General features: G+C 36.2%; 3 protein-coding genes across 4 annotated transcripts; all 3 read right to left on the bottom strand.

Annotated features, from left to right (window-relative positions):
- Nucleotides 1-10016: 10016 nt before the first annotated feature.
- LOC105953595 (uncharacterized) lies at nucleotides 10017-10541 on the bottom strand. The gene has a single exon (XM_012977267.2). It carries the CDS (start codon nucleotides 10539-10541, stop codon nucleotides 10017-10019), a length of 525 nt encoding a protein of 174 aa, XP_012832721.2.
- Nucleotides 10542-11145: 604 nt separating this feature from the next.
- SBPASE (sedoheptulose-bisphosphatase) lies at nucleotides 11146-13379 on the bottom strand. Its single transcript, XM_012977279.2, has 8 exons — nucleotides 13246-13379; nucleotides 12942-13064; nucleotides 12665-12850; nucleotides 12353-12434; nucleotides 12042-12263; nucleotides 11859-11959; nucleotides 11690-11761; nucleotides 11146-11589 (listed from the first exon to the last, which is right to left on the bottom strand). Exons 1-8 carry the CDS (start codon nucleotides 13360-13362, stop codon nucleotides 11308-11310), a joined length of 1185 nt encoding a protein of 394 aa, XP_012832733.2. The 5' UTR covers nucleotides 13363-13379; the 3' UTR covers nucleotides 11146-11307.
- Nucleotides 13380-16757: 3378 nt separating this feature from the next.
- On the bottom strand, nucleotides 16758-23891 carry LOC105953604 (uncharacterized). Of its 2 annotated transcripts, none has more exons than XM_012977276.2 (8): nucleotides 23519-23891; nucleotides 21303-21443; nucleotides 21016-21208; nucleotides 20717-20803; nucleotides 18995-19384; nucleotides 18232-18388; nucleotides 17229-17861; nucleotides 16758-17133 (listed from the first exon to the last, which is right to left on the bottom strand). In XM_012977276.2, exons 2-8 carry the CDS (start codon nucleotides 21371-21373, stop codon nucleotides 17033-17035), a joined length of 1632 nt encoding a protein of 543 aa, XP_012832730.1. In that variant the 5' UTR covers nucleotides 21374-21443; nucleotides 23519-23891; the 3' UTR covers nucleotides 16758-17032. The 2 variants fall into 2 exon arrangements, with proteins under 2 accessions (XP_012832730.1, XP_088675949.1); XM_088819823.1 differs by lacking the exon at nucleotides 23519-23891 and adding an exon at nucleotides 23112-23217.
- Between the last annotated feature and the right edge of the window lie 2296 nt (nucleotides 23892-26187).

Here is a 26187-nt window from a genome sequence, read left to right as displayed (position 1 = left end):
TTTAATGTGTTGGAAAAGTATTAATTTATTGTTTTGGTTTTGAGTGTGTTAGGGTTTACAAATTTTTTATTTGTAGTGTATTGTGGGAGAAAGGCTTCCACTTGCTGCAACATTTGAGAGAAATTTTTGGTGCAAGTAATCGTGTACTAATTTCAGGTTAGTCAGTTATTTCCTTAAATTTTAAATAATTGTTTTTCAAAATTACATAAATTATTTGTTTGATTATGTGTTCGTAAAGGAAAAAATTATATTGTGTTCACAAGTACTTTTTTTTTTTGTTATTTGTAGGATAATAGTTAAATTGTTAGTGTTCTTAAGTGTGTTAGATAAAATAAAATTGATTCTTAATTTAAATTCTTTGAGTTGTTTTACAACGTACAATAGAAATTTCCAAAATTGGGATGAAAATTAATAATTTTACAAAATTCTGAAATTTTAGAAAGAAAATATTTTAATTTTTTTTAATACGAAAATAAAATAAAATGAATAATATCAATTTCGACAAAATAAAAAATAAAAAAAGTCTGGTGCACACTCTGTTCGTCCTTTTAGGATGATGTTGGACCAGATGCTCCTAGGACAGTTTATAGTATTCTGTTAACGATCATGAGTTTAGATTTCTAGGGCAGGATCCTATGATCTATTGTGAGAGTATCTAGACAGCGAGAGCCCCTTTAATATGCTACGTAGTTGTATAGATGCATTGACCAGAGAGGGTGGTTCGATAGTTTGGGATGATACAACCCATACAAGCAGATCTTGAAAACCGCGAAGTAAACTTTAAGAGGCATGTCTATAACAACGTAGAGGTACCACATGCTTCTAATATCCTTGCATGGGAGCAGAGATCCAACTATATTGTTCGTTATCCGTCTGTCAATGATGGACCTACTAAAAATGATGGTTATTTTGAGTGGTATGACTTGCATACTTGTCGGTTCATATCACCAAGTACCACAGTTGAGAGTACAGGTTTTGAGGTAGGAGAACATATTTATATGGATACAGTGTGATCTGGGTCAATTTCCCCGTGAAAAAAATAATAGAATTTTAGGCATGTTGGGCCATGAAGCCTTTCGGCTTTGAGAGTAACAAGGATCCAACAAGGAGAAGAGAGCTTGTCCCTAGGAGCCCACATAAAAGTAGATAGGACAGTTGGGAAAAGAGGCATCAAATCATTAAATTTCCCTAAGAATAAAGAAACAAGCATTGAATTGCCATTAAAGTATTAAAGGTCCATCAAATCATTAAATTTCCATCGCATTAAATGTCCATCAAAGAAGCAACAAAGGTCTACTAAAGGCTAGCTCGCCCCCAAGGAAGTATGACCTCGCCTAGTAGACTACCTCGTCTAGGGTCATCTTTATCTCCCTTAACATGCAATAGTGAGGTGGAAGAATAATGTGAAAAGACCAACACTAGGATAAGAGAACAGTGGGAAAAATAGGTTAATTTAGATCATTCACGAGACCAGATGGGGCCCAAATGACTCATAAGATGTTAGTATAAATACTTCCTCTCATCTATGTAGCCTAAGACATAATAATTTAGCGAAAAATATAACATTATAGACAAAATCATCTTACTTTGGTCCCGAGGAGAAAGAGTAAGGAAAAACATATTTGGGTGGAAAATGTATCCTCCTCTTTGGGCCCGATAAATGCCATAGACACATATATGAGTTATTAATCCATACATTTTAGAGGATCCATGTAATTGGTGGATCATTATGGTCTTATCACACTGGTATGCATTTAAATTTATTTATTTATTTTTTGTTGTAAATAATATGTTTGTGGGGCTTCCTAACATAACCACCCAACTTCCCACTAGATCACTAACATACCCCATGTCTTTCCATTTGTGTTAGTGGTAGAGTATCTTCCTTTTGTAACTTCTCTTCTAACTCCCGGTGGTTTTTTCACCTATATAATGGAATTCTCCCTCCCCCAATATTACACCCTTATTAATCTCTCTATGGATTTTTGTCTTTGTATTCTCTCTTTATATTTTATTATGGTTGTCATACTTTATTTTCCACAATCATCAAACCGGAGAGCAATACCATTAGGGCGATTTATAACATGTTATCAGTACGAAATTGCTCGCGGTGATCGTGGAAGATCAATTGATCGTGGGGCTAGAATACTTCGAGAAATTGTGAGTGTGGTTCGTTTGTGAGACGGTGATCTACTTTCATAGAACGTATAATCTTCTCTGTAGTATCTGAATTTTATCAATTTTCAAGTAAGCCTTAACCTCTTGAAATTCTTTATTATATGAATGCATGCTAGATAAATTCGAATTAGCATGAAAAGTTGTGTAGCATATGTATTTGATGTCATTTGATATTTGTTTGAAAATCTCGGTTGATGTTTCGAGTACTGTATGATTTTCATGAATAGATTGTTATATGAGTTGTACTTTGTTGGTGAATGAAGATAAAAAGTTTATGAATTAATGTATTTGCCAAGATGAGTAATATGTAATATTCTTGTAGAATGATTTCACTATGAATATTTTGCGTACATGTTTGGACATTTAATGTCATTTCACTATGAATATCTTGTGAAACACATACAAAAAACACAACACAAGCTTGAAACCGTAGCCTCTGTCTCTCCATCAGCCGTCCACCTTGCAGCCAAACTCTACCTCCGCCACCAGCCGTCGCGCCGCCGGATCGACATCTTCCTTTTTCCCTTGTTCTTCTTCGTTGTACTTAGCCTATCACGTATCTAGTGCTACGTGGATAGTGGATTGAATATACGAGGTGAAACCTAAGACAAGGAAGATTATTTTTCCGCCAACGCCGCCACAAGGGTCGTCTCCACGCGCCTCCACGCGCCGCCACAAGCAGGTGATGCGAGGAGGCAATTCTGATAAATTGCTCTCGGATTTTCTACGTAGTCCAGCGAAGAAATTCGCCTTCAATCAACCGGTGATCGGATGGACGTGAAATTTTGATAGAAACTTCACAATTCATGGATAAACAATCTTCCAATAGGAATTGTGCATCCAGTGCATAACTATGGAGATATTGAAGTCGGAGCACGCCTGTAATTTTAGATCAGAGAAGAGGTTGGATCAGTAGGAGTGGGAAGAGCAGCTAGCCATCTTCTCGAGTCTTCGTTCGATTCACGCTTCAAGGGTAACATCTCGTTTTCCCTAATTAATGTACATATATTAATTAATTTATATTAATTGAGATTAATGTATGTTAATTAAGATTAATGTATGTTAATTGATTATTGAATCACATGAATCTATATGTTCGATTATGTGTTTATGTGAATCGTTCGTTGAACATGTTTATTACTTGATTTAATTTCGCGAGCATGCTATGATGATTTAATTTATGTAATTTAAATTAATTATATATGCGATCATGTTTGTCGGTGATTGGAATCGAAAAGGTATGCAATTAATTGTAATTATTGTGCACGTGTTTGTTTATATAAATTAGTTTATATAAATAAAATATTGTTTTTTTGTTTTCCGTTGCGTACACGTGCCTGATCCCCAACAGAAACAACTGATGAATATATGTGCATCACCTCTAACGTGTACGGCCAGTAGCGTACCTTGGAAAATTAGAGGGACTTTCGATAGGGTTATATAGGACCAAAATTCGAGTGCCGGAAGCACACCTTGTCGATTGCTCGAAGTCTAGTGATCCAAGCAAATATTTTCTATGGCATGACCAACTTGGACATCCGGGTCAAAGTGTGATGCGCCGAATTATTAACACATCTATTGGGTATCCACTAACGAATAAGGATCTTGTACACAATGATAAGATATGTGTACCATGTTCTATTGAAAAAGTTGATCATATGCCACCTTATGCCCAAACTAGTAAAGATTCTCTTGGTTTATTGGAACGAATCCAAGGAGATATATGTGGCCCCATCTCACCACCATGTGGACCTTTTAAATATTTTTTGGTCATGGTTGATGCTTCGACTAAGTGTTCACAGGTCGATTTTTTGTCTACGAAGAATGTTGCTTATGCTAAACTCCTCTCTCAAATAAAAAGATTGAGAGCACACTATCCAGATTATCTCATTAAGTCTATTTGACTGGATAATGCTGCAGAGTTTATGTCGCAATCTTTCGACGAATATTGCATGTCCTTAGGTATTGACATAGAACATCCTGTAACACGTGTTCATACCCAAAATGGCCTTGCAGAGGCATTTATTAAGAATTTACAGAGAATTGCACGAACTTTGGTAACGCACACCAAACTTTCAATCTCTGCTTGGGGCTATGCAATATTGCACGCAGCTATGTTATTGCGATTGAGGCCCACTGCAACCCAACCATATTCTGCGTTACGGAAGTACACCAAACGTTTCTCATTTACGCACTTTGGGTGTGCAGTTTATGTCCCGATTGATCCGCCACAACGGACCAAGATGGGACCTCAACGTAGATTGGGCATTTATTTGGTTATATATCACCATCTATAATACGATATTTAGAACCCTTGATAGGCGATCTCTTTACCGCTCGATTCGCGGACTTTCACTTTGATGAGACCGTCATCCCGCCGTTAGGGGGAGGAAAGAACGTTCACACTAACGTTCCTGAAGAACGGCGTGAAGTCGTGTGGAATGACCCCACTGTGTCTCATCACGATCCCCCTACTTCAGTCAGAGAGTTTGAAGTACGTAGACTCGTAGATCTACAGAAAATAGCCAATAATATACCAGACCCATTCTCTGCCTTAGAAAAAGTGACGAGATTTCATATACCAGCTGCAAACGTGTCTGCAAGGATAGATGTCTCAGAAGGACAAAACGTGGGAAGGCCATCAGTCCCTGCTAACCAATCATATCTCCCTGCCCAGAAGAGGGGGAGACCAATTGGATCAAAGGATTCTCATCCCCGGAAGCGGATGAATGCCCAACAGTTGAATGCGGTTAGCACTAATAACAATGGGATCTCACCTGCTCCATCTCATGAAATAGTTCCGGACTATGGATCCGTCTTGGAGACGAAATTTGGGGACGCCTCGACATTAGTATCCATTCCCGAGAATAGAGAAATCTCGGTTAGTTATTCATGCATGAATGAGGTGTGGCATCAGGATGAAATAATCATCAATGACGTGTTTGCTTACACAGTATCTACTGAAATTGTATCTAGTGATGATATTGAGCCTCGATCAATTGATGAATGTAAACAGAGCGATGATTGGCCGAATTGGGAAAAAGCAATTCAGGCTGAGTTTGACTCATTGGTAAAAATTGAGTGTTTGGGCCGGTAGCTCCTACACCTCCTGGAGTTATACCCGTGGGATATAAATGGGTATTCATAAGGAAAAGAAATGAGAAAAAAGGAGATTATGAGATATAAGGCTCGTCTCGTAGCACAAGGCTTTTCTCAGCGACATGGGATTTACTTTGAGGAGACATATTCTCCTGTTATGGATGTAATTACATTCAGATATCTAGTCAGTTTGGTTGTATCCGAGGAACTGACTATGCAGCTCATGGATGTGGTCACAGCTTATCTATATGGGGATCTAGATACGAGTATATATATATATATATATATATATATATATATGAAAGTTCCTGAAGGACTTCGATTACCCGAATCAATTAGTTCCAGACCACGGAACACGATCTCAGTTAGGTTGAGACGTTCACTTTATGGCTTGAAACAATCTGAAAGAATGTGGTATAATCGCCTAAGTGAATACTTGCTCGGAAGGGAATACGTGAACAATGATATTTGTCCTTGCGTGTTTATTAAGAAAACATGTTCTGGGTTTGTTGTTGTAGCAGTTTATGTTGATGATATGAATTTGATTGGGACTCCTGAAGGTGTCCGTAAAACAGCCCAACTCCTAAAACATGAGTTTGAGATGAAAGATCTCGGTAGGACTAATTTCTGTCTCGGACTTGAGATGGTACACCGTGCTGATGGAATTTTAGTCCATCAATCGAACTACATCCAGAAGATGTTAAGATGTTTTAATGTGGATAAAGCGAAACCATCGAGCACGCCTATGGTAGTTCGATCAATGGATAGGTCGAAGGACCCGTTCCGTCCTATGGAGGAGGACGAAGAAGTGTTAACACTTGAAGTGCCATACCTAAGTGCAATAGGCGCATTATTGTACTTAGCTCAATGTACTCGACCTGATATCGCATTTGCGGTAAATTTTCTAGCAAGGTTTAGCTCAGCACCAACACGCCGCCATTGGAATGGTGTAAAGGACGTATTTCGTTACCTTAAGGGTTCAATAGAAATAGGTTTGTTCTATCCCTATGCATCATTAAATGATGCAAAGCTTGTGGGTTATGTTGACGTTGGGTATCTGTCAGACCCACACAAGGCTCGTTCCCAAACTGGATATGTACTTACCATTAGGAACACAGCTGTGTTTTGGAGGTCTATAAAACAGACCCTTAGTTGCCAGCTTATCGAATCATGCAGAGATTTTAGCACTTCACGAGGCAGTGCGTGAATGTACTTGGCTTAGAGCCATGAATGGGCATATTTGAGATTCCTGTGGATTGGCTACCACAGAAGATCCTACGATCATATTCGAGGATAATGCAGCGTGCATTGAGCAAATGAAGACGGGCTTCATTAAAGGTGACAACACCAAGCATATAGCTCCAATTTTTTTCTTCAATCAGCAACAACAAGAGCTCAAATAAATAATGATCCACCAGATCAGAAGCGAGGATAATTACGCTGATTTATTTACTAAGTCATTACCTAAAGTCACTTTCGAAAAGCATGTTAAGGCTATTGGCATGTGTAGATTATCTGAGCTCGCTCCCTTATAAACATCAGGGGGGAGTTAACTTCAGGGGGAGTACCGTGTAGGTACTCAGTATCCAGAAGATACCTAGATGTCCTATTGTACTCTCTTTCCTTTTTGCGGGATTTATTTTCCCACAGGGTTTTTGGTTACCCGCTAAGGTTTTAACGAGGCAATATATGCTGATTGGAAAGATTGTGCGTTGTACTCTTTTTCCTAACCGAGGTTGTTTTTGTCCCACAAGGTTTTATTGCTCTGAAGGTTTTAATGAGGTAACATGAAATGCACAATAGTGGTTTTGATAGGAATCCCCAAGAGAGAGTGTTGTAAATAATATGTTTGTGAGGTTTCCTAACATAACCACCCAACTTCCCACTAGATCACTAACCTACCCCATGTCTTTCCATTTGTGTTAGTGGTAGCTTATCTTCCTTTTGTAACTCCTGGTGATTTTTCCACCTATATAATGGAATTCTCCCTCCCCCAATATTACACCCTTATTAATCTCTCTACGGATTTTTGTCTTTGTATTCTCTCTTTATATTTTAATATTGTTGTCATACTTTATTTTCCACAATCATCAAACCAGAGAGCAATACCATTAGGGCGATTTACAACAGTTGTGTCGAAATAATATAGTTTATATAACTTATAATATTTTGGTTTATCTCAGAGTCAGCAGCTTCGATCGTTGATCATTTCTATCGAAGATGGAGCCACCATACATGAGGATGGCTTTGTTCGTATCTCCCTACGCTCGGGACGACTCTTTCCGCACTCAAAACTCGACATGGCCCTCCACATATGCCTCAGTCTCAGAGGCCTCAATATCAGACTTAGATGCCTAGTCAAAAATGCCTCAGTCACAGACGCAGATACCCGAGTCTTAGATGCCTAGATTTACGGGGATGTACGATGGGGAGGTAGGAACTTCTATGACGCCTATGTTTACTTCTGCAGGATATAATCATGTATTCGATAATGATGAACATCCTACAAACGATCATATGATGGAAACTCAATATACCCCCTCGTATTATGAGCCGAATATGGGTTCTGAAGACCCGATTTTACAGCTTCACTTGGGCTCTTTATCATCACAATTTTCGGATCGTCAACTGACACCTATTACATTCGATACCAACATATTTCAACCCACAGATCCATCGAGTGTTAACGTTGCAGATGAGAGTGGACATCTTGGTAGAGGGCACAAAATTAGAAAGCCTCGAGGATGTAGCACCGGGAGCCATATGCCGCATATTTGACCAAAAATATTGTTGAAACATAAAATTTCTTTTTCTTGCATTTATTTATAATGTTGTTTAATTAATTAATTTTTTTATTATTTATTTAGTTATTCAAATAAAAATAAATTTAATTTAAAAAAAAAGACTTTTTTATTAATAAAACCTTTCATAATTTTTTGTTATCAAAAAAACTTGAACGTACAAAATAATATTTTTTTTAAAATAACTTTTTAATTAATTATACGGTCTCTTCATTGATTTTTTAATTAAAATAAATTAAATAAATAAAGTAAATACTGCATATATAAATAGAAAGTGGGTTGATGATAAGTGTCGATGCCTTATAACACGTAGTTAGAAAACTTGCTTTTTAAAATAATTGTCAGCTGCCACATGTCAACTCCTTATAACGCGCAGCTAGCAAAATTGCTTCTTCAGAGAAAATAGTATGTTGTCATGTGTCGTCTCCTTATGATACGCATTTCTCAAATGTGTATTGTTGTAGAAATGAAATTAAACCAAAAAGTGTCATTTTCAATAATAAAAAAGCCAAATTATTGTAGCAAAAAAAAAATTGCCCCCAGTGGTTTGTCCCACATTTGTTTTTCCAAAAAAAAATGTCATTTTGTAATCTTTAATTTAAATTTTAAGTGAATTGGTAATGGTTTTTAATTTGTCAAACATCCAAATTCCATCTTTAATGAGATTATTGTTGTTGGGTGCTAAATACCTAACACGCAAGTGCACGTATCGCAAACAAGTAGTAAAAGTGGACTCGTGAGAGTCGGATGTCGATCCCACAGGGAATACTCAAATTACCTAATCCTAAGTACCAAATTCTAACAATTATGATTTTTATCCAGCCTACGCAAGTTTGTCAATTTAAATCAATTAAACAATTAAACTAATTAAGAAAGCAAATAATCACGAGAAAGTATTAATATAAGAACGGGTCTAGGATTTTATCTCCCCCCTATGCGATAATTCATCACCCAATTAAACCTCTATCATGCAAATTACAATTCCTGATTATTAACCCGAGACACGAAATTACTCATAATCCGCTGTTGCGTGTATTATGAGTCTATTATTCATAAACGATTCACTATATGTCTATGCAAACCTAGGATGAATAAAGCATTAAACAACAAGTCTCGAAAACGGCTACCTAAGGTATTATCTATATGTCTACGATAATACATGCAATTAACACACTCATCCGGTGAAAACTACTTGAATGCTCTTCTATCCTTGTTCTAATTATTAAAACGATCTGTCAATCAATTCTAACAATAACATATAGCAACATAAATTAGCTACGTTCATGCGCTAAATAAGATCAAATAGAAGAAATAATCAAAAAAATTAAACTTGCATAATATTAGAAAAATAGGTTCGAATCACCACATAGGGTTCCAACAAAATCCTAGATTAAAAACTTAGCTACTCATGTTCTCTACGAAAAGCATAATAAAAATACGAAAAATCATAAAAATTATGAATAAAAGTAAAGGGAGAACTATGATGAAGAATCGTCAAGTCTTCGTCTTCGTTGCTCCGTTCTCTTGCTCCTAGATTGCGTGTAAAAAGATAGATTCCTAATTGTGTGCTTTTTGGCCTTTAAATAGGGTGCAAAAACATAAGAGGGCGGTTTCCTTGTGTAATTAAACTTCCTTCACTGCGCCACTTCGTGAACCCGGACGCCCGTGCGAGAAATAGTTCTGAAATCCGGACGGCCGTCCGGTCTTCAATTCTTCGAAGTTTTGATTTTTTTACTTTTGGCCCACTTTTTCTCCTAAATTACATTTTTTACCCCATAAGTTTCCAATTCTTCAATTTGTACCTAAAATACAAATAATCAACATTTTAAGCACCAATTATCGTTAAAACACACCAAAAGCTCCAATTAAAAGGTACAATTAAGTGTAAAAATATACACTTAACAATTGTACATAAAATGGATTCGGTAATTATATCATTCACAATTTCTTCAAGAATGCTACACAAGATTTTTTTGCCTCAATAGCACCCTCAATCCTATTAATACAAGACTTATAAATGTACCCTAAGTAGTCTACTATACCCTCCTCAGACAAACCTTCCACGGGATCAATCTCGAACGTCCATTCAACTAGTGTCGAATCATCACCATAATGAATGAGTTTCAACGAATTTAAAGATCCATCGAGACCTACATTGCTTGCTTCCATTCGATAAACGGAAATGTAAGATAAAGGGTCCATTAGTACAAGTCTTTCCTTAACCCAAGACCTATCTTCGTCTTTTTGTGGGAACATGAAACCCGAGACTAAACGGCTATAACCCGGAACACCTTCTTTTCCCGACAAATCAGTGCAATTTTTGACCATAGGCATCCACTCGTGCAATCTACTGCTTTGTGACACTATTTTCCACACCTCGTCTATTGGTGCATCTACTATTCCTCCCACCGACCCGTGCCATTTTTGGTTCACCGCCTCGTTTTTCTGTAGAGGACTCGACATTTTATTAAATGACGATGAGAAGTAAAAGTTTGTAATCTTAATAAAGGATTATATTAACCATAGCTTATATACAATAAGTTTTGAGATGTTCACAAGAAACTAAGTTGCTTTCTTGAAACTTTGACAGCCATATTTTCTTGTGTAAGTATCCTATGAAAGGCTGATATTCCAAAGGGTTCTTCCTATGTACCACAAATTTCGCGTTTATTGCATTCAACACCCCCATGTGTAGTCTAATTATTAAAAAAGTTTCCCGTGTTATTAATATTGGCAACAGAACCCTATAATGCAACTTTTTAGCAAACTAGCCCCTAACATCACCGGATCATTTAGGGGGTTGTGTGTTAAAAAATGCATTACAAGGGTATTTTGCAAATATTAATAACACAGTGATTTTTTTTAGCAATTCGTTATAACACAAGGTTAGTAAATGCAGTAAACTCAACAAACGTCATTGGAAATAAATAACTACGAAAACCAAAAGGGATCTTCTCGAATTTACAATTACGAAAAAAAATCGTGTTTTCCTAGAATTTAACTCTAATGAAACGAAACGATTTTCATAGCGACGTAGAAATGAAATAGGAGTTAAGGAGAGATCAAATTGATACAACAATTGATGATACCATGATCATAAATTCACTTGCATCATTAATTCTCGTAGAAAAAAAATAACATCATCGACAAGTTTGTGTACACAGCATTTTCAATCTAGCCGAACGGGAAAAAAATAATAATAATAGAAAATTCATAAAATTCGTCGTGATCAAGCAGAAGCTCCAACGGGTGCAGCGGTTTTGAGCCTGGATGATCCGTAGAGTGTTTCTTCGAATCGGATGATCTCGTTTTTCGATCCGTAAGCAACTTGAGTTCTGTCGTCAAGATTAATAATCACTTTATCGAGAACCGATTGTTTTCCGTCACTGCTGAATCCGCCTGCCTTTTCGATCAAGAATCCCAACGGAGCAACTTCAAACAGCAGCCTCAGCTTTGCTTTTGCAGTTGGTGATATCACATTTGTGAATATTCCCTTTTCTTTCACTATGATCTGCATGTAATAAAATTCATTTTTTTATTTAATAAAAAATATAATACGGTTATATAAATAAATATAAGGATGAACGAAAAGTCGAAAACTAGTTGATTACCTGATTAACATCAGGGACCATTCCTCCTGTGTATCGCAACGTGTATTTCTCGCGGACATAGTAGTCGATCAGCTGTTCGATATATATATGTACAAATTGCTATGTCATTTATATTTCACATTTTATTTAAAATATTAAATAATAAATACAAATAAAAAACAAAAAAGACCTTAGCATAGTCAGGGTTGTCAAAGGTAGCCCTCAAGTTACCAGGGGAAAACATTTTCCCTTCTCCAATTGAGGTTGTATCTTTCACATGTTGCCATTTTCCTGCAAGAAAATATGAAATTAAATAAAATAAATAAGTTATCAAATCACATAAATAATAATTAAAAAAAAAAAAGAAAAAGACCTTCGTCGAGGAGGAGAAACTCGTGTGTTCCGGGAACATCCTTGAGGGCAAGAACGTAAGTAGTACGAGGACCGAAAATGCCCATAGCTGCAGCAACTTGTTGAGAACCGGTTACTCCAGTAAGCTTGTCGCCTGGCCATACTCCGAATATTGTACCTACTGTGAAGTTTGTGTCCACTATGCTCGATCCGTCTAGTGGATCGAACGCTACACTGAATCCTCCTGCACACATAAACAATTTTTTTATTTATTTATATAATTAAACTAAAATATACGAGGAAAAAAATAAATCGAATCTTGATAATACACACCTTCAGCAGGTCCTCCCATATCTTGTAGCTCGGGTACTTCTTCGGAGCATGCGTATTTGCAGTAGTGAGAATATTCCAGTGCCTATTATTACATACGCGTCGCCAAGTTTCAAAAATTGTTAGATTCATTTCGTGCAAATATTATTTATTTGTGTCGAATTCGATCAGTTTTTCGTTACTCTTGCGTAAAGTGTTGTAACAGTTCGTAGAAACAGAATTAAAAAGGACACGAATTTTAACGTGGTTCATTAATATACATAGATAGAGATTATTCAATTCTAATAAATAATATATATAATTATATAAATTGACCTCGAAAAGAAGCTTGTCGGCGAGCATATCAACGGCTAGTTGTTCGTCGCCGAAACTGTTGACACAAGCTGTTCCTCCACAAGAAGCAGTTCTCACTTTGAATGCAATTGTTCTTAGTGCTTCTCCCATGCATGTCATTAGCCTAATCAGACCCTTGTCTTTCGTCGATTTCGATAGAAATTCTTCCTGCAATCAATCAATCAATACATCATTCAATTAATCAATCAATCAATCAATCACATGATGACATAGGATAAGCAAAATTTGTTATGCTCACCAGGCTGTCACCGATCTCGCACTTGGTCACAAGGGAGGAAGAATTCTTTGCCTTGACAATCTTCAACGAAGATTTTGGCGCCACACGCAACGATTCTCCGAACAGCGAGCTTGCTTTCAAACTCTGCATTTTCCAACTTTCATAGTTTATAAAACTTGTAATATAACAAATTAATTTTTTTTTGCTAATCATTTCCTTGTTACGTTATTATTCTAATCCGATACGAGGATCATGATATTCATAAAAAACAAAAAAAAAAACAAGAATTCAATTAAATTAAATGGATAGTTCAAAAACAACAAACCTTGGAGCTAAAAGAAGGATAAACGGAGCGGGGCGAGGCGAGGGCAGCCGAATATTGCTGTGAAGAAACATTAGGCAAGATTGTTGAACGAGTACAACATGCAATGCTAGTCTCCATATTTTTTCTTTTTTTTTAATAAATAAAATAAAATTATTTGCAAGAAAAAAATGTTCTTGCTTATAGGAGGAAGTTCTTGTAACTAGTTTTCAGCCACTTAACTGAATTTTTTTGGGAGTGGAGGGGATAGTAGATAAGCAGCTAACCATGTGGTGACACGTGGCTTCTGCTTAGTAGATGGACTGGATGATGTATATAGTGAGAAAAGGTTGTGGGCATTTTCTATCTCTTATAAATCTGTGGCTCAAATATATGTGTGCTAATAATTTGAGATATTGTGTGAAAATGGTATTTTCATTTTGTCATCATTTTGTTTGTATCTGCAATTTGGTTTATTGCATAATTTGATGTCAAAATAAATACAAGTCGATTGAAATTCGACAGCTAGCTGTCGAATTTGATCTGTATCATTTTTTTTTTTTTTTTGAAAAAATTGCAAATTTTATTTTTTTTTTGTGAAATTAACCCCAAATTTATTGCAATGTAAGATAAAAAACATATTCTAAGTGTTTTTGGACAAAAAAAATAAAAATTGCATTTTTTTCAAAAAAAAAAAAAAAATGATACAGATGAAATTCGACAGCTAGCTGTCGAATTTGATCTGTATCATTTTTTTTTTTTTGAAAAAATTGCAATTTTTTCTTTTTTTTGTGAAATTAACCCCAAATTTATTGCAATGTAAGATAAAAAACATATTCTAAGTGTTTTTGGTCAAAAAAAAAATTGAAAATTATCAAAAATATTTTCATTTAAAACAACCAAAATCCATATAAAACTAAATTAAAAAACAAGTAAATCAAATAAAATCCATCAAACAACATCCATCTAAAAAAATACAAGACTAATCCATGACTGAAAGAGCGTCAGCCAGCCAGCCATCGAGTTCGTTGATTTTTGTGAGGCTGAGGAAAGCTCATCGTACAACCGGCAAAGACATGCAGTGCCCCAAGCATACTCGCCGATCCGATCCAAATCAGATACAAGATTTAGATACTTCACGCTTACCATGTTGCCTGTCTTGTCGCACAGTATAGTACACCCGAGCAAAAATAACAAATACGCCCGAATGGCGTATGTCCTCTTCTCCGCACTATCTCTCATGGTCACTTTGCTAAATTTAGCCTTCAACCATTCCAACTTCACCGCTTTCTTCTTGTTTACATCGTCCGGGTACTCACCTAGCAACTCGAACATCAAACTACTGGACTTCGTTTTGGAATCACGGATCAAACGCTCGCAAGATACGGTACGCCCAACAACTGGCAAACCGACCAACGTACTTACATCGTCAAGTGTGATGGTCATCTCTCCAACAGGTAAGTGAAATGTGTTGGTAGCTGGCTGCCATCTCTCTATGAAGGCTCTAAGTAGATGGCCGTCCACAGTGTTGTACGATGCTTGTACAACTGACATTAATCCACATCTTTGTACTACCTCTGTAATAAACGGCGCCGGCTCCCAACATTTCAATGTTCCTGTGTGATTTCGAATTCGAAATTCTGAGCCGCGCTCCGAGCGATCTGGCCCTCCGTTCACAATATGATAAGCAATGTGCTTATCAAATTTTGTGTACAATTCCGGTATCTCGGGACCTCGGACCGGTTCGTTGCTCGAATCACCAACTTCTACAGTCGAAGGTAGAGCCGGCACCGGATTCGTTGACGAAGAACCCTCTCCAGACTTCTTCTTGGTCGTGGTCTTTTTCTTGGTCGTGACTGCTATGCCCTTGCCTCTATCGGATAATTCCTTCCTCTTCTTACGGTTCGAGACAGTCGGAGGTATACGAGGTTCACGTGGTTCTTCCACTGCAAAACAACACACAAATAAAAATTAATATACATAATATAAACACAAGCAAATAAAAATAGGAAAGAAAACAAATTAAAAAAAAAAAAAAAAAAAATCACAGTTCAAATTCGACAGGTAGCTGTCGAAATTTGGATGAGTTTTCGACAGCTAGCTGTCGAAAATTGGTTGAATTTTCGACAGCTACCTGTCGAAAACTCATCCAAATTTCGACAGCTACCTGTCGAATTACCAAAATACCAAATTCAACAATTTCACCTTTTCGACACCTATATGTCGATTTTTGATGAATTTTCGACATCAACCTGTCGAAAATTCATCAAAAATCGACATACACAGGTCGAAAATGGTGAACGAAGAACCGACCCACGAATCTCAAATCAATGCTCAAATCGATATGCACCCATTACTAATTAACGATCATTCTAACCTAAAACAACCAAATCCTAATTACCCATATCAAACAATCAAATCTTAAATAAATATTAAAGAAAAAAAATCGAAACAACTATAACTTACTATTCGAAGACGACGACGGCGGCGGCTTTGGGCGACGTTGGGCGGCGTTCGGCGGTGTTTGGCGTCGGCGTCCGGCGGCGGCGATGGTTGGAGCGGTGGCGGCGGCGTCGGGCGGCGTGGGAGGGGTGGACGGAGGGAGGTTTGAAGGTTTGTTTGGCCGTTTTTTTTTTGTGTTTGAATTTTTTTTTTCTTTTTTTTTATTTGGTTTTCAAATAGGTAATTTCAAAGAAAAATTGATGTAATTAATATTTTGTAAGAAAGGGTATTTTTGTACTTTTATTTTTATTTTGGTATTAAAGTAAGAAAAAACTTAGGGTAAATTACACACACCCCCCTGAGGTAAGCTTAAATAACTATAAGGTCCCTGTGGTATCAATAATTACACTTAGCCCCCTGAAACGTACTCAGAAACTCTAATGGGATAATGAATTGGATACGTTATTCCGATAGGGTTCTAACGGACTAAAGGTTTCATAAAGTGGTGAAGACAACAAAGAGCTATGAGGTGACATGGCTCCCCGAACATTCCCGAACATTTCTTAAATCACCCATAGCTTTTTGTTGTCTCCACCACTTTCTGAAACCAATATTCCGTTAGAACCCTATCGGAATAACGTATCCAATTCATTATCCCATTAGAGTTTCTGACTACGTTTCAGGGGGCTAAGTGTAATTATCGATACCACAGGGACCTTATAGTTATTTAAGCTTACCTCAGGGGGGTGTGTGTAATTTACCCAAAAACTTATAAATATGTACTCAATTGTGGTTTTCAACTTGGTAGTATTCAACTAAGCAAAAGTTGGAATTTAAAATAGTTGCCCCCTTAAGGTAAGGTCAAATTACCAAAAAACCCCTCATTTTTGTATAATTGCAACCATTCTCTCAACTATGCATTGTCTTATACGTTCACACTTACAAGATCAAATTTACCAACTGAATGATCGAATACATAGTTGAAGGGGGTTTTTCGTAATTTAACTTCAGGAAGTTGGCCGTAATTTAGAAGAAATTACACGAATCATTTAACTAGAGCTACAAGAATTTTCAAAAATAAAACATAAAATGGGTGTCTAGCAACATTCTTTTCAACTAAACGATTACACGGTTCATAGTTCATAAATACTTTCCTATTTGTAATAGTATAAGATAAAACTCCTGCTACTTTTGTAAAACAGTTACATGTAGAACACAACAAGATACATTGCCTTCAAACCTGAATTCACAATGCTTATCATTTGGGAAAATGTATAAATAATATAATATAACCAATTTAGAAATATTTTCTACGTCCATCCACAGTGAAGGAAGCCAACACGTACGTTACGAACTTTCATACATAGCTTTATTTGTTCTCCGCATCACCAACTGCGGCTTCTGTGATACTTGTCGTTGCTTCACCGTTTGCTTGTTTGCTTGTGCATAGGTTATCGGCACTCTTTTCACCTAGCACACCACAAACACATCATTTTATAACTAACTCAACATTCAACCAAAGCTTTTAAACAAATACAAATTCTTTCTCAACATACATTCATTACCTGAAGCTGAAGTTTGGTGTTTATCAACTCCCTCTTTTGATTGGTCGACCAATGGAGCCGATAGGTCAACAGCCTTTTGGACAATCTCTTTCGTCTCATTTACCGACTTAGAAACCACAGCAACTTCAACAGACGGAGGAGTAGCTGCAGCATTCGGCAAACCAGATGGAGGCTCAACAACAGTCGCCAGCTCAGCAGGTTTCGCCGAGTTACCTTGTGGTGGTTGAGCTTCGACACCGGGCCGCCTGTTTGGTGGTAGAGTGGCGGAATGGGGTGGAATCGGAATCGGTGCTGCCTTCTTCTGAGCAGTGCGCATAAAATGCACATTACTAGGGAGTTGACTTGTGGTGGTCAACATGCTTGTAGTTGAGGAGGATTTCATCATCGAAGTGCCTCCACCTCCGGTGGTGATGTGGACCACGTTCTGAGAGCGTGCCGCCGCCTCGATTAGTGAGGAGGCATCTGCTGATGTGGCAATGCGGGCCCCCGCAGCAACTGCAGCAGCTTTGATCTTTGAATCTGGGATAATAGTATTCGGCTTTGTTATGGTGGGAACCTGAGTTTTTGGAGGGCCAGCCACTCCGAATTGTGGATTTAAAGCCTTTTGAAATTGTTGCTGGGATTTTATGCCACCTGATGATAGTTCAAAAATAAAGATCAGAATAAGTACAAGGAAATTAAATAAAAAAAAGTGCACGCAATTAAATAATTATATATATGTGCAAGATGAGACGGTTTAGTGTCAAGTAAACGATCCCAAGACAATACTTTCCACCCAATTTTTTTACGAGGGAGACCCTACGGGGAAGCTCAATTATTGCCAGGATCCAGATAAAGGGGTTCTTTTTTTTTAACCAAACCGAGGTTTAAATAGAGGTAAATTTGTTCAAAAGCTCGATAGGAATAACCATGACTGTAGGTACATTTCGCCATAAAATAGTTATATATAAATCAATAATAATCATCAAAAGTCGAGTAGTATAGAAGAAGTGGAGAGATTTACCAGTACTCATATTACGATTTGCATGGAAATTGTCGCCCATTGGTGTATTTAGGGCTAGGGTAATGGCCCGATGAGCAGCAGCCAATTGAGATTCAGAATGTTTCGAACTGGTTCCCACATTTGAATCGCTCTGCTTTTTCCTCAAAGTTCCCCACCTCTGTGCATGTTGATTGCATTCAGTTAAATTGAATAAAAATTCTTCATATGAATACAAATGACTGTACCGAACCAAGGAAACCTAATCAGTTACAGAAACGATAACCACTTCTCTGACAATGCCAGACAACGAGTATAATCAAAGTTAGTCGAAATATAGTCTTGCGGCACGTTTATGGCATTAATACTCCACGGTGGCTCAACGGTCAATCAAGGATATCCTTGTTATATGCCTTATTCACTATGATATTCGAATTTGCCCTTACCTAAAAGCAAGCTTTACCTCACTAATGGAATTCCGATTCGTATTCTATCTATTCACCCCCAGATCAGTGAAACTAGCTTTCAAGCTCTCTTCGGGTAAATCAAAGCAAACCCTCATTCCAAAGTCGAACCTGAACTTGATCCCTTTTCCCGTTTAATTCCCAAAACTTAAGAATTTCTAATAGCAACGCATATGATAACTATAGTTATTTTTGTACTTAATTCTAAAGGGGAAAGAAATACAAATAGGATACATATTAAAACTAGCATGCTAACAAAAGACGAACCTCCTCAAACTACTAAACGTAAAAGTGTTATAAACCATGAAACATGAATTTAGTACCTGAGATAGCTCTGATGCTTTTCTGTCATTCTTGAAATCTCCCCTTGCAATATTAGCCCAATTTCGTTCTCCGTATTTTTTAACTGCAGCAGTGAGTTTCATGTCGTCTTCTGTGGACCAACCCCTTCTTCTTCTTCGGGGCGGAAAAGTTATTCCAGATGTCGCATTGTTAGGCGGCCTTTTCTCGCCACATGTCCCAGAAGACACTGGCTGCTTTTGCACAGAAACAGGAATGCTAATATTTGTCCCCTGTATAGCTCTAGCAATAACTGAATTATCTGAAGCCGAGGTGAATGCCTTCAACTTCGGCACGTTAATAGTCATCGGTGCTTCAATAGTCAAATTGTTTGGGGGATGTGAATCTATTGGATAATCAGAAGCAATTAATACCTACAAAAAATAAAAGCTCCTTCGTTAGACACAAATGGAAATTAGCACTAGCAAGCCAATCAAAGAAAAACAAAAACATACTTGGCAGATTAGTTACTAAACATACACCATATTAATTACAGAATGATTCTATGAACAGGAAGTATGAAAATCAGCATACCTGATGACACGTACATTTATTCAGTATATTTAAAAAAAATAGGTGACTTAGCTCTAGAGATTTTCAAATTAAAAAACAGGTGAACTCAGGAAATCCTATATTTAATATTAAACTCTTACAACCTTTTCATTCTCAATTTATTCTGCCACAATATAACCAAATATTCATCACGTTTCCAATATGTTATACCCTCATATAAATTCCCACAAAACAGATTAAACAAAACAAACCATAACGCTAGTAATTGGAGACAAACTAATTGCGCCACAACCAACAAGGAAGTTTGACAAACAGTACAACCAAGAAACATTACTGAGGACCTAAAGACGAATAATAAATAATTCAACCACACCGACATTATCGTTCATTAGCACACACTCTTCTGCATTTTACAGGTTTCAAATTAAGACAGCAATGTAACTTTTTTCAAATTCAGTAAACACCATATTGGAAATTAACTACCTCTTAATTTCCTTTAATACTCTTAGAATAAGTATTCAACTAGATCGAGGGTTCTCATACACACATCTTGTATCATTAAAAATTTCTACCAACGTGACCACCTATAAACACTATTAGCCACAATTATGCCCCAATCAACACAATATTAAAGCTTTGTAAGACTATAATCAGATTATCTAAACCGGCGAATCAGATCATTACACTGCACAAAAGCCCAACAATCTCATAATCTATCTGGGTGCACGGAGTAGAATCAGAATCTGGCATAATTGGGTAACTTTTATCTGATCTCCATGATAAGCAGTTAATATTTAGAAGGATTGCATACACTGTCTGAGATGCATTAGAGGTAAAACAAGATAGGGTGATCTATGAATAAGTATCTATAAAGTGGCTCAAGTGATACCCCTCGGAATAGCCAAAGAATTGATTTGGATGTCTTTAAATGATAAGGAATGAGGTAATTATAAAGACTCGAATATTTCAGCTGACAGAGTGAAATGGGGGAAAAGGAACATATGTATGCGTCTATGTCGCATCTGGTAAATGTTTATATATCTGGGGATAAATAGTTCATGTTTTATACTCCATTCTACAATAGTTTCCTCTTTCTAGTGAGTACAAAATACACTATTTAACAATATTTAGCTTACTAAATTTTTAGAACAAGAATCGTGGCAACGATTCTGATGAATAAATCACATACTTACTTTAACACATGCCACAGCCTCCATTGAAGTTTCCCTGTTGACAGCAGGAAAAGCCTCTACCTCATATTCTAAGTCACTATCATCATCCTACAACCGAAAGCAGAAAATAAACATCAGAAATATTGACCAACAATCAAATTAACAAGCCTACTAGAGAGACTAAATTCACGAAATTCTAACGAAGGCATGTAAAATTGCCTTAGTATCCAAAATTATTAGTAAGACTGGCTATGAGTTGACGAGCGTTAAAATATATACAGCAGACAGACCTAAATAAGAATCTGAAAAGGTACGCATACCATAGGGTTTGTAGCATTGTCAAATTGATCTGTTAGGTTTTGCCCATATGCAAGATGGCGCCAAAGCATTTGACACTCCCTTGCACTGGAAATTCCGGTAGTAGTGTTTTTCACAATTGCATTCCAATCAATTTTCTCTCCAGCAACTTTCTCCACCTCTTGCAGTAATGTCAGCACTGTCTTCACAGAGTACCTTAAGGGAAGAAAAAAAAAAGGAACAACCGTAAAGGAATTTTCTCTAATTTTGTCGCTTACGTTCCAATATTTAATAGGGAAAATAACATTACCTTTCTAAGAGAATGGACATGTCTTCTTCATCGATGGAGCCTTTCTTTGGCTTCCTTGATCTCTCAACCATTATTAGTTAAGAATTGTTATTGACGGTTCTTTCAGGGGGTGAAGTTTGATTTGAACGTTTGGTGTGAAACCTTTGAGAAATAAAATACAAGTTGAGAGACGGAGAGAAAAGGGTGAGGAGGAAACCAAAAAACAAAGAAGAAAGGTGCCAAATAGAGAAGTTGTCTTTTAATATATGTGTACATTCTCAGGCAAACAAATTTGCATAGTAGTGTTTAAAGTTTTATAGTGTAGGACCAGAATGAACCTTATAATCTCAGAAATTTACGAATACATCTACCAAGAACTGTGAGCTAGATTTGTGCTCTCAGGTGGAAGCTCGATAATGACTACATAAACTTAAATCATTTGGTAAATTTTAAACTATGATCTCACTATTGCACTAAAAAAAACAATGTTCCAAATGAAATGTCATAATTCTAGTAATTGACCAGAATATCTGCGGAAGAATAAACTCCATCAACTGTAATAATACAAGTACAAAAACCTGACATATTAGAAAAAAAAAATTAAAATTTCTTACTATGTGGTTGTGTTTTAAGAAATTTACTTTTTTATTTCAAAATTTTGTCAGATATATTATATCCATGCAAAAGATGATAAATATAGTACTCAAGAATAATAAATAAAGTAATCTTTAACACAAAAAACGGTTCCATTTTAAGCCACACCCACGGTGGCCAATAGAGAAAAGGAAAAGGTGGTCTGTGTGGCAAACTCAATGAATGTTAAGCTTATTTCATTTTTGCTTTTGTGATGAATTCCATTCAGGTTGCAACCACGGTTATTATAAGTTTTTTTTAGATGCAAATTGTAATTACCACATTTAGTGTTGGATGGGTAGTCGGAATATCTTAGGTAATGTATTTTACGGGAACGTGCATGGATAAAACTGGACATTTCCTAATTTAAATATCCTCTGACGTAACTTTTATTATAATTGCTAGTGTCGGATCAAGCTTTATAATATGTTATGTTGTTATAAATACGAAGATTGGTGTATTACTGGTGCCAAATCAAGATTCTACATAATGTTATGTTGTCCAAACTGGATATCTTAACCATCACCGAATCGGATGCGACAATTATGTCATGAACACATTTACATAATTTTTTAGACACTAATAAAACAATTGACAACAGTAAATGTCAAACAAACATAAAAAGTCTCCCACAGTAACAAAGACCAAAGAAAAACTTTTTTACCACAGTTAGAAGAAAAACTTTTAGTTCAGAATTCATGCAAAATTTACTGGAAAATGACAAGAATCGCATCTATAAATCATTAATAGGCTACAAATCAAATATTGATCTTAACCAAAAAAAGAAACCACGTTTCGAAGATTCTTTCTATTTTCGATGATTCTACAACACCAAGGGAAACGACAACGGTCACATATAAGCCCATTAATGGCTACATTACATGTAAACTATTAATTGACAGCAACTACATCCATCGACATAACACCTACGTAGTATTACTCAAGGGCATTTCAGACATTCTACAAATACTACTGGAAAAATGACAACAATCACATTTATAAATCATTCATTGGCTGCAATAACATGTTAATCATAAAACTCATGCCATTTCAAAGATCCTTTCTACTTTCAATAATTCTACAAGACCAAATCGAGAACAAGAACAATCCACATAAGCCATCAATGATTACATCAAATTTAAAAACCATTAATCGACTGGATTACAGCCAGAAAAAGAAAAATACCCATGCACGTACCACTCGAGAACATTTCGAAAATCCCCTGCTCCATAATTGTTGTACATTGATTGAGAGAATAGTCCAATTATCCGGAAAATGCAATCAACGTGGCACAACAATTCTTCTACAATAAAGCAACTATAGAATTTACGGTAACTTACTCACTCTTTTATCTCTCACTAAATTTTACTTCCCTATACAAATCATCATCATTGAATCAACAATTGGAATAAATCCCAAAAAAAGTGCATTCAAACAGCAAATCTAAGAAATGTGCATAGGAAAAGAAAACAACAACGTGCATACAAAATTCTAATTCTGCCACTTACTTTAGAATGAGGGCAATCCCATCGAAATAGAGTTAACAAAAGATAGTCGATATATTAACTTAGAGCAAAAAGAAGAGAAAGAAGAATGGAAGGTACCTGGATAGCAATTGATTTCGTTTGAGTGTCAGCCGATGATTCTCAGACAAAATCTTCAGCCCTCTTTTTTGCACAACTTTAGCTAATTTACTATTATCAGTTACGATATATATTAGAACTGAGAGAAGTTGATCCTACTTCATTAATGGCGGAAAAATATTATTTTGAGGATTGAAGGTGAAAACGAGAACAATGGTTCAATTTTGTTGATGAAGAGGATGATTTGAAGAGGGGGGAGGGTTTTGATTTTTGACGGTGGTGAAAGTGTTGATGCTGCTTTTCAAGCACAGTCGAATTCGGTGAACAAAAAGGAAAATTTGCCAGATTGAGTAAATAGTTTTGGGGGTGAAAAAAGAAGAAAAAATGAGTTGGTGGGGAAAAGAGCAAATTACAAGAATTTATGGGGAAAGGGAAGGGCTAAAACGTAATTTTTTCTCTTATAATTTACTTTCTTTCTTTCTTTTCTTTTCTTTTTTTCTCAAATTCGTGATTCTTATTCTTACAAATTTGATTTGAGAAATCAAGATAAAATTGATTTTAATGTGATCCAATCCAATTAAATAGTAGGATTAGATTGGTCCACTACACAATTCTCGGTTAAGTATTATGATTTTCAGGTTAAGATTCGATTCGATTTTTCAACTTTTACATGATTGGATTGTTTTTTTCACAATTCATTGAATTTTTGACGATTCAAAACTTAATTACTTTTTTATGTTAAAATTAAATAAGAAAAATTTAGGACAAAATAAGCACAATTACATTTTTCGTTCCTTACATTTCAAATTGTAGGGTAAATTACAAACACCCCCTGAGGTATGGTCAAATTACAAAAAAAACCCTCTTGTTTGGATAATTACATTTACCCCCCTCAACTATGATTTGTTCTTACCTTTATGGTGCCAAATTCAACATAGTCATCTAGATTCCGTGAAATGTGCTCTAGTTTGTACTCTTTGTGTAAAAAATACAGTTTCTGATGCACCACAAACTGATATATACAAGCTAAAAATCACATATTATGGTCATCTTGTTTCATAATGTAGAGTTTGAATGGGATAAAACGGGTACAAAAGTGATAATGTTCCATATAATCTCGAAGATTCTACTAAATTTGATGAGTTGAGGGGGTGGTTGTAATTATCCAAACAAGAGGGGTGTTTTTGTAATTTGGTCATACCTCAGGGGGGTGTTTGTAATTTACCCCAAATTGTACTTTTGATTCATGATGTTTTTTTTTAAAGAGAACACTTATTATTTAGATGATATGTGCCAAATCAGAACGAAGAGTTAAACCCTCTAGCACAATATTACAGGACAATTTAGCAATACCGTTGGCTAAACAATTATCCGAATGCTTTACAAAACGAACCAAACAACAATGAAAATCTTGAGCTATTCTTCGGCAATCTTCCACAATAGCTCCGAAAGATTCAGTCACACTATTTCCATCACGAAGTGCTTTGATGACTTGCAGACAATCTTTAGGTTCAAGTTAGGTCTTAGGTTATTTTCGTGGCTATAAGCCTCCAAGACACTAAAGAACCGTGCGCATTTTTTTGGAAAAAAAATCACTTCATAGTATTGAAAAATTGCTAAGACGTTCTGTGGGGCAGAACTATGTCATTGTTGCATATGCCAACATATACAGATATGTTGTATAGATCTCGAGGAATATCAATCGCGTTTTTAAAGGGAGTTCACGCTTGAAGGGAGTTCAAGGCACCCGGGGTGGAGCTGTTGGAAAGACAGAACTGTGTCATTGTTGCATGTGCCAACATATACAGATATGTTGTATAGATCTCAAGGAAGATCAACCGCGTTTTTAAAGGGAGTTCACGCTTGAAGGGAGTTCAAGGCATCCGGGGTGGAGCTACTGTGGAAAGAGACACGAAGTTTGAGTTGTGTACAAGAACGACATAAGAATTAAGAGAGAGTCTTAGGCCTTGTTTGACAGTGCTTAATGAGCTCTTAATGGCCTCTTAACAGAAGCCATCTCTTACTCGGTCAGATGTTTCACAATTCAGCGCATTTGGCATGGAACTCTGAACGGAGCTGATATTCACTTACTAGTTCCAACAATTGAGCTTATTCATTCAGCAGTACAACTGAATGTATTTAACACAAATATGTCCCATGGTAATTTGAGTATATCAACCAATTTTATATTAAATTATATAGTGGGGGTTCAACTATCTATGTAATATGCCACATTTATTGAAAGTGGAACACAATTGGGTTCGTTTGTTTGGGATAGAAGTGATATACCGATATTTTTTTATAATAGATAGATGGATGTGAGGATGTTTTTATATTGGGGTTTAGAAGAAAAAAAATGAACTTTGATATTTTTATTCATTTCCATGGCTAGAAACTTAGAATTGTGCCAATCAAACTTTCTTAAGGACAATATAGTAAATCACACGATTTAGATGTAATAAGTTCTGAGTTAACAAACAAATTTAATTGTTCAACATTTGGTGTTCATACATTTTTCTTAATCAATCAGATATGTATTCAACATTTAGTATTCATCGCTTAATTCTATCAAACCTGGCCTTATTTTCATTAAAAGAGTATAATAAACTAATATTTAAGAGTGTCATGGTTTTTTTAGTATTTTTTCATTACAATTTAGTTAGTAGTTAATTTTATTTGTTAGAAATTAT

The sequence above is a fragment of the Erythranthe guttata genome, chromosome 6 (assembly GCF_056151865.1).
Source record: "Erythranthe guttata isolate IM_541 chromosome 6, IM_541, whole genome shotgun sequence".
In the NCBI taxonomy this organism is placed as follows: Eukaryota; Viridiplantae; Streptophyta; class Magnoliopsida; order Lamiales; family Phrymaceae; genus Erythranthe; species Erythranthe guttata.
This window is presented reverse-complemented; position numbering and strand designations above follow the sequence as displayed.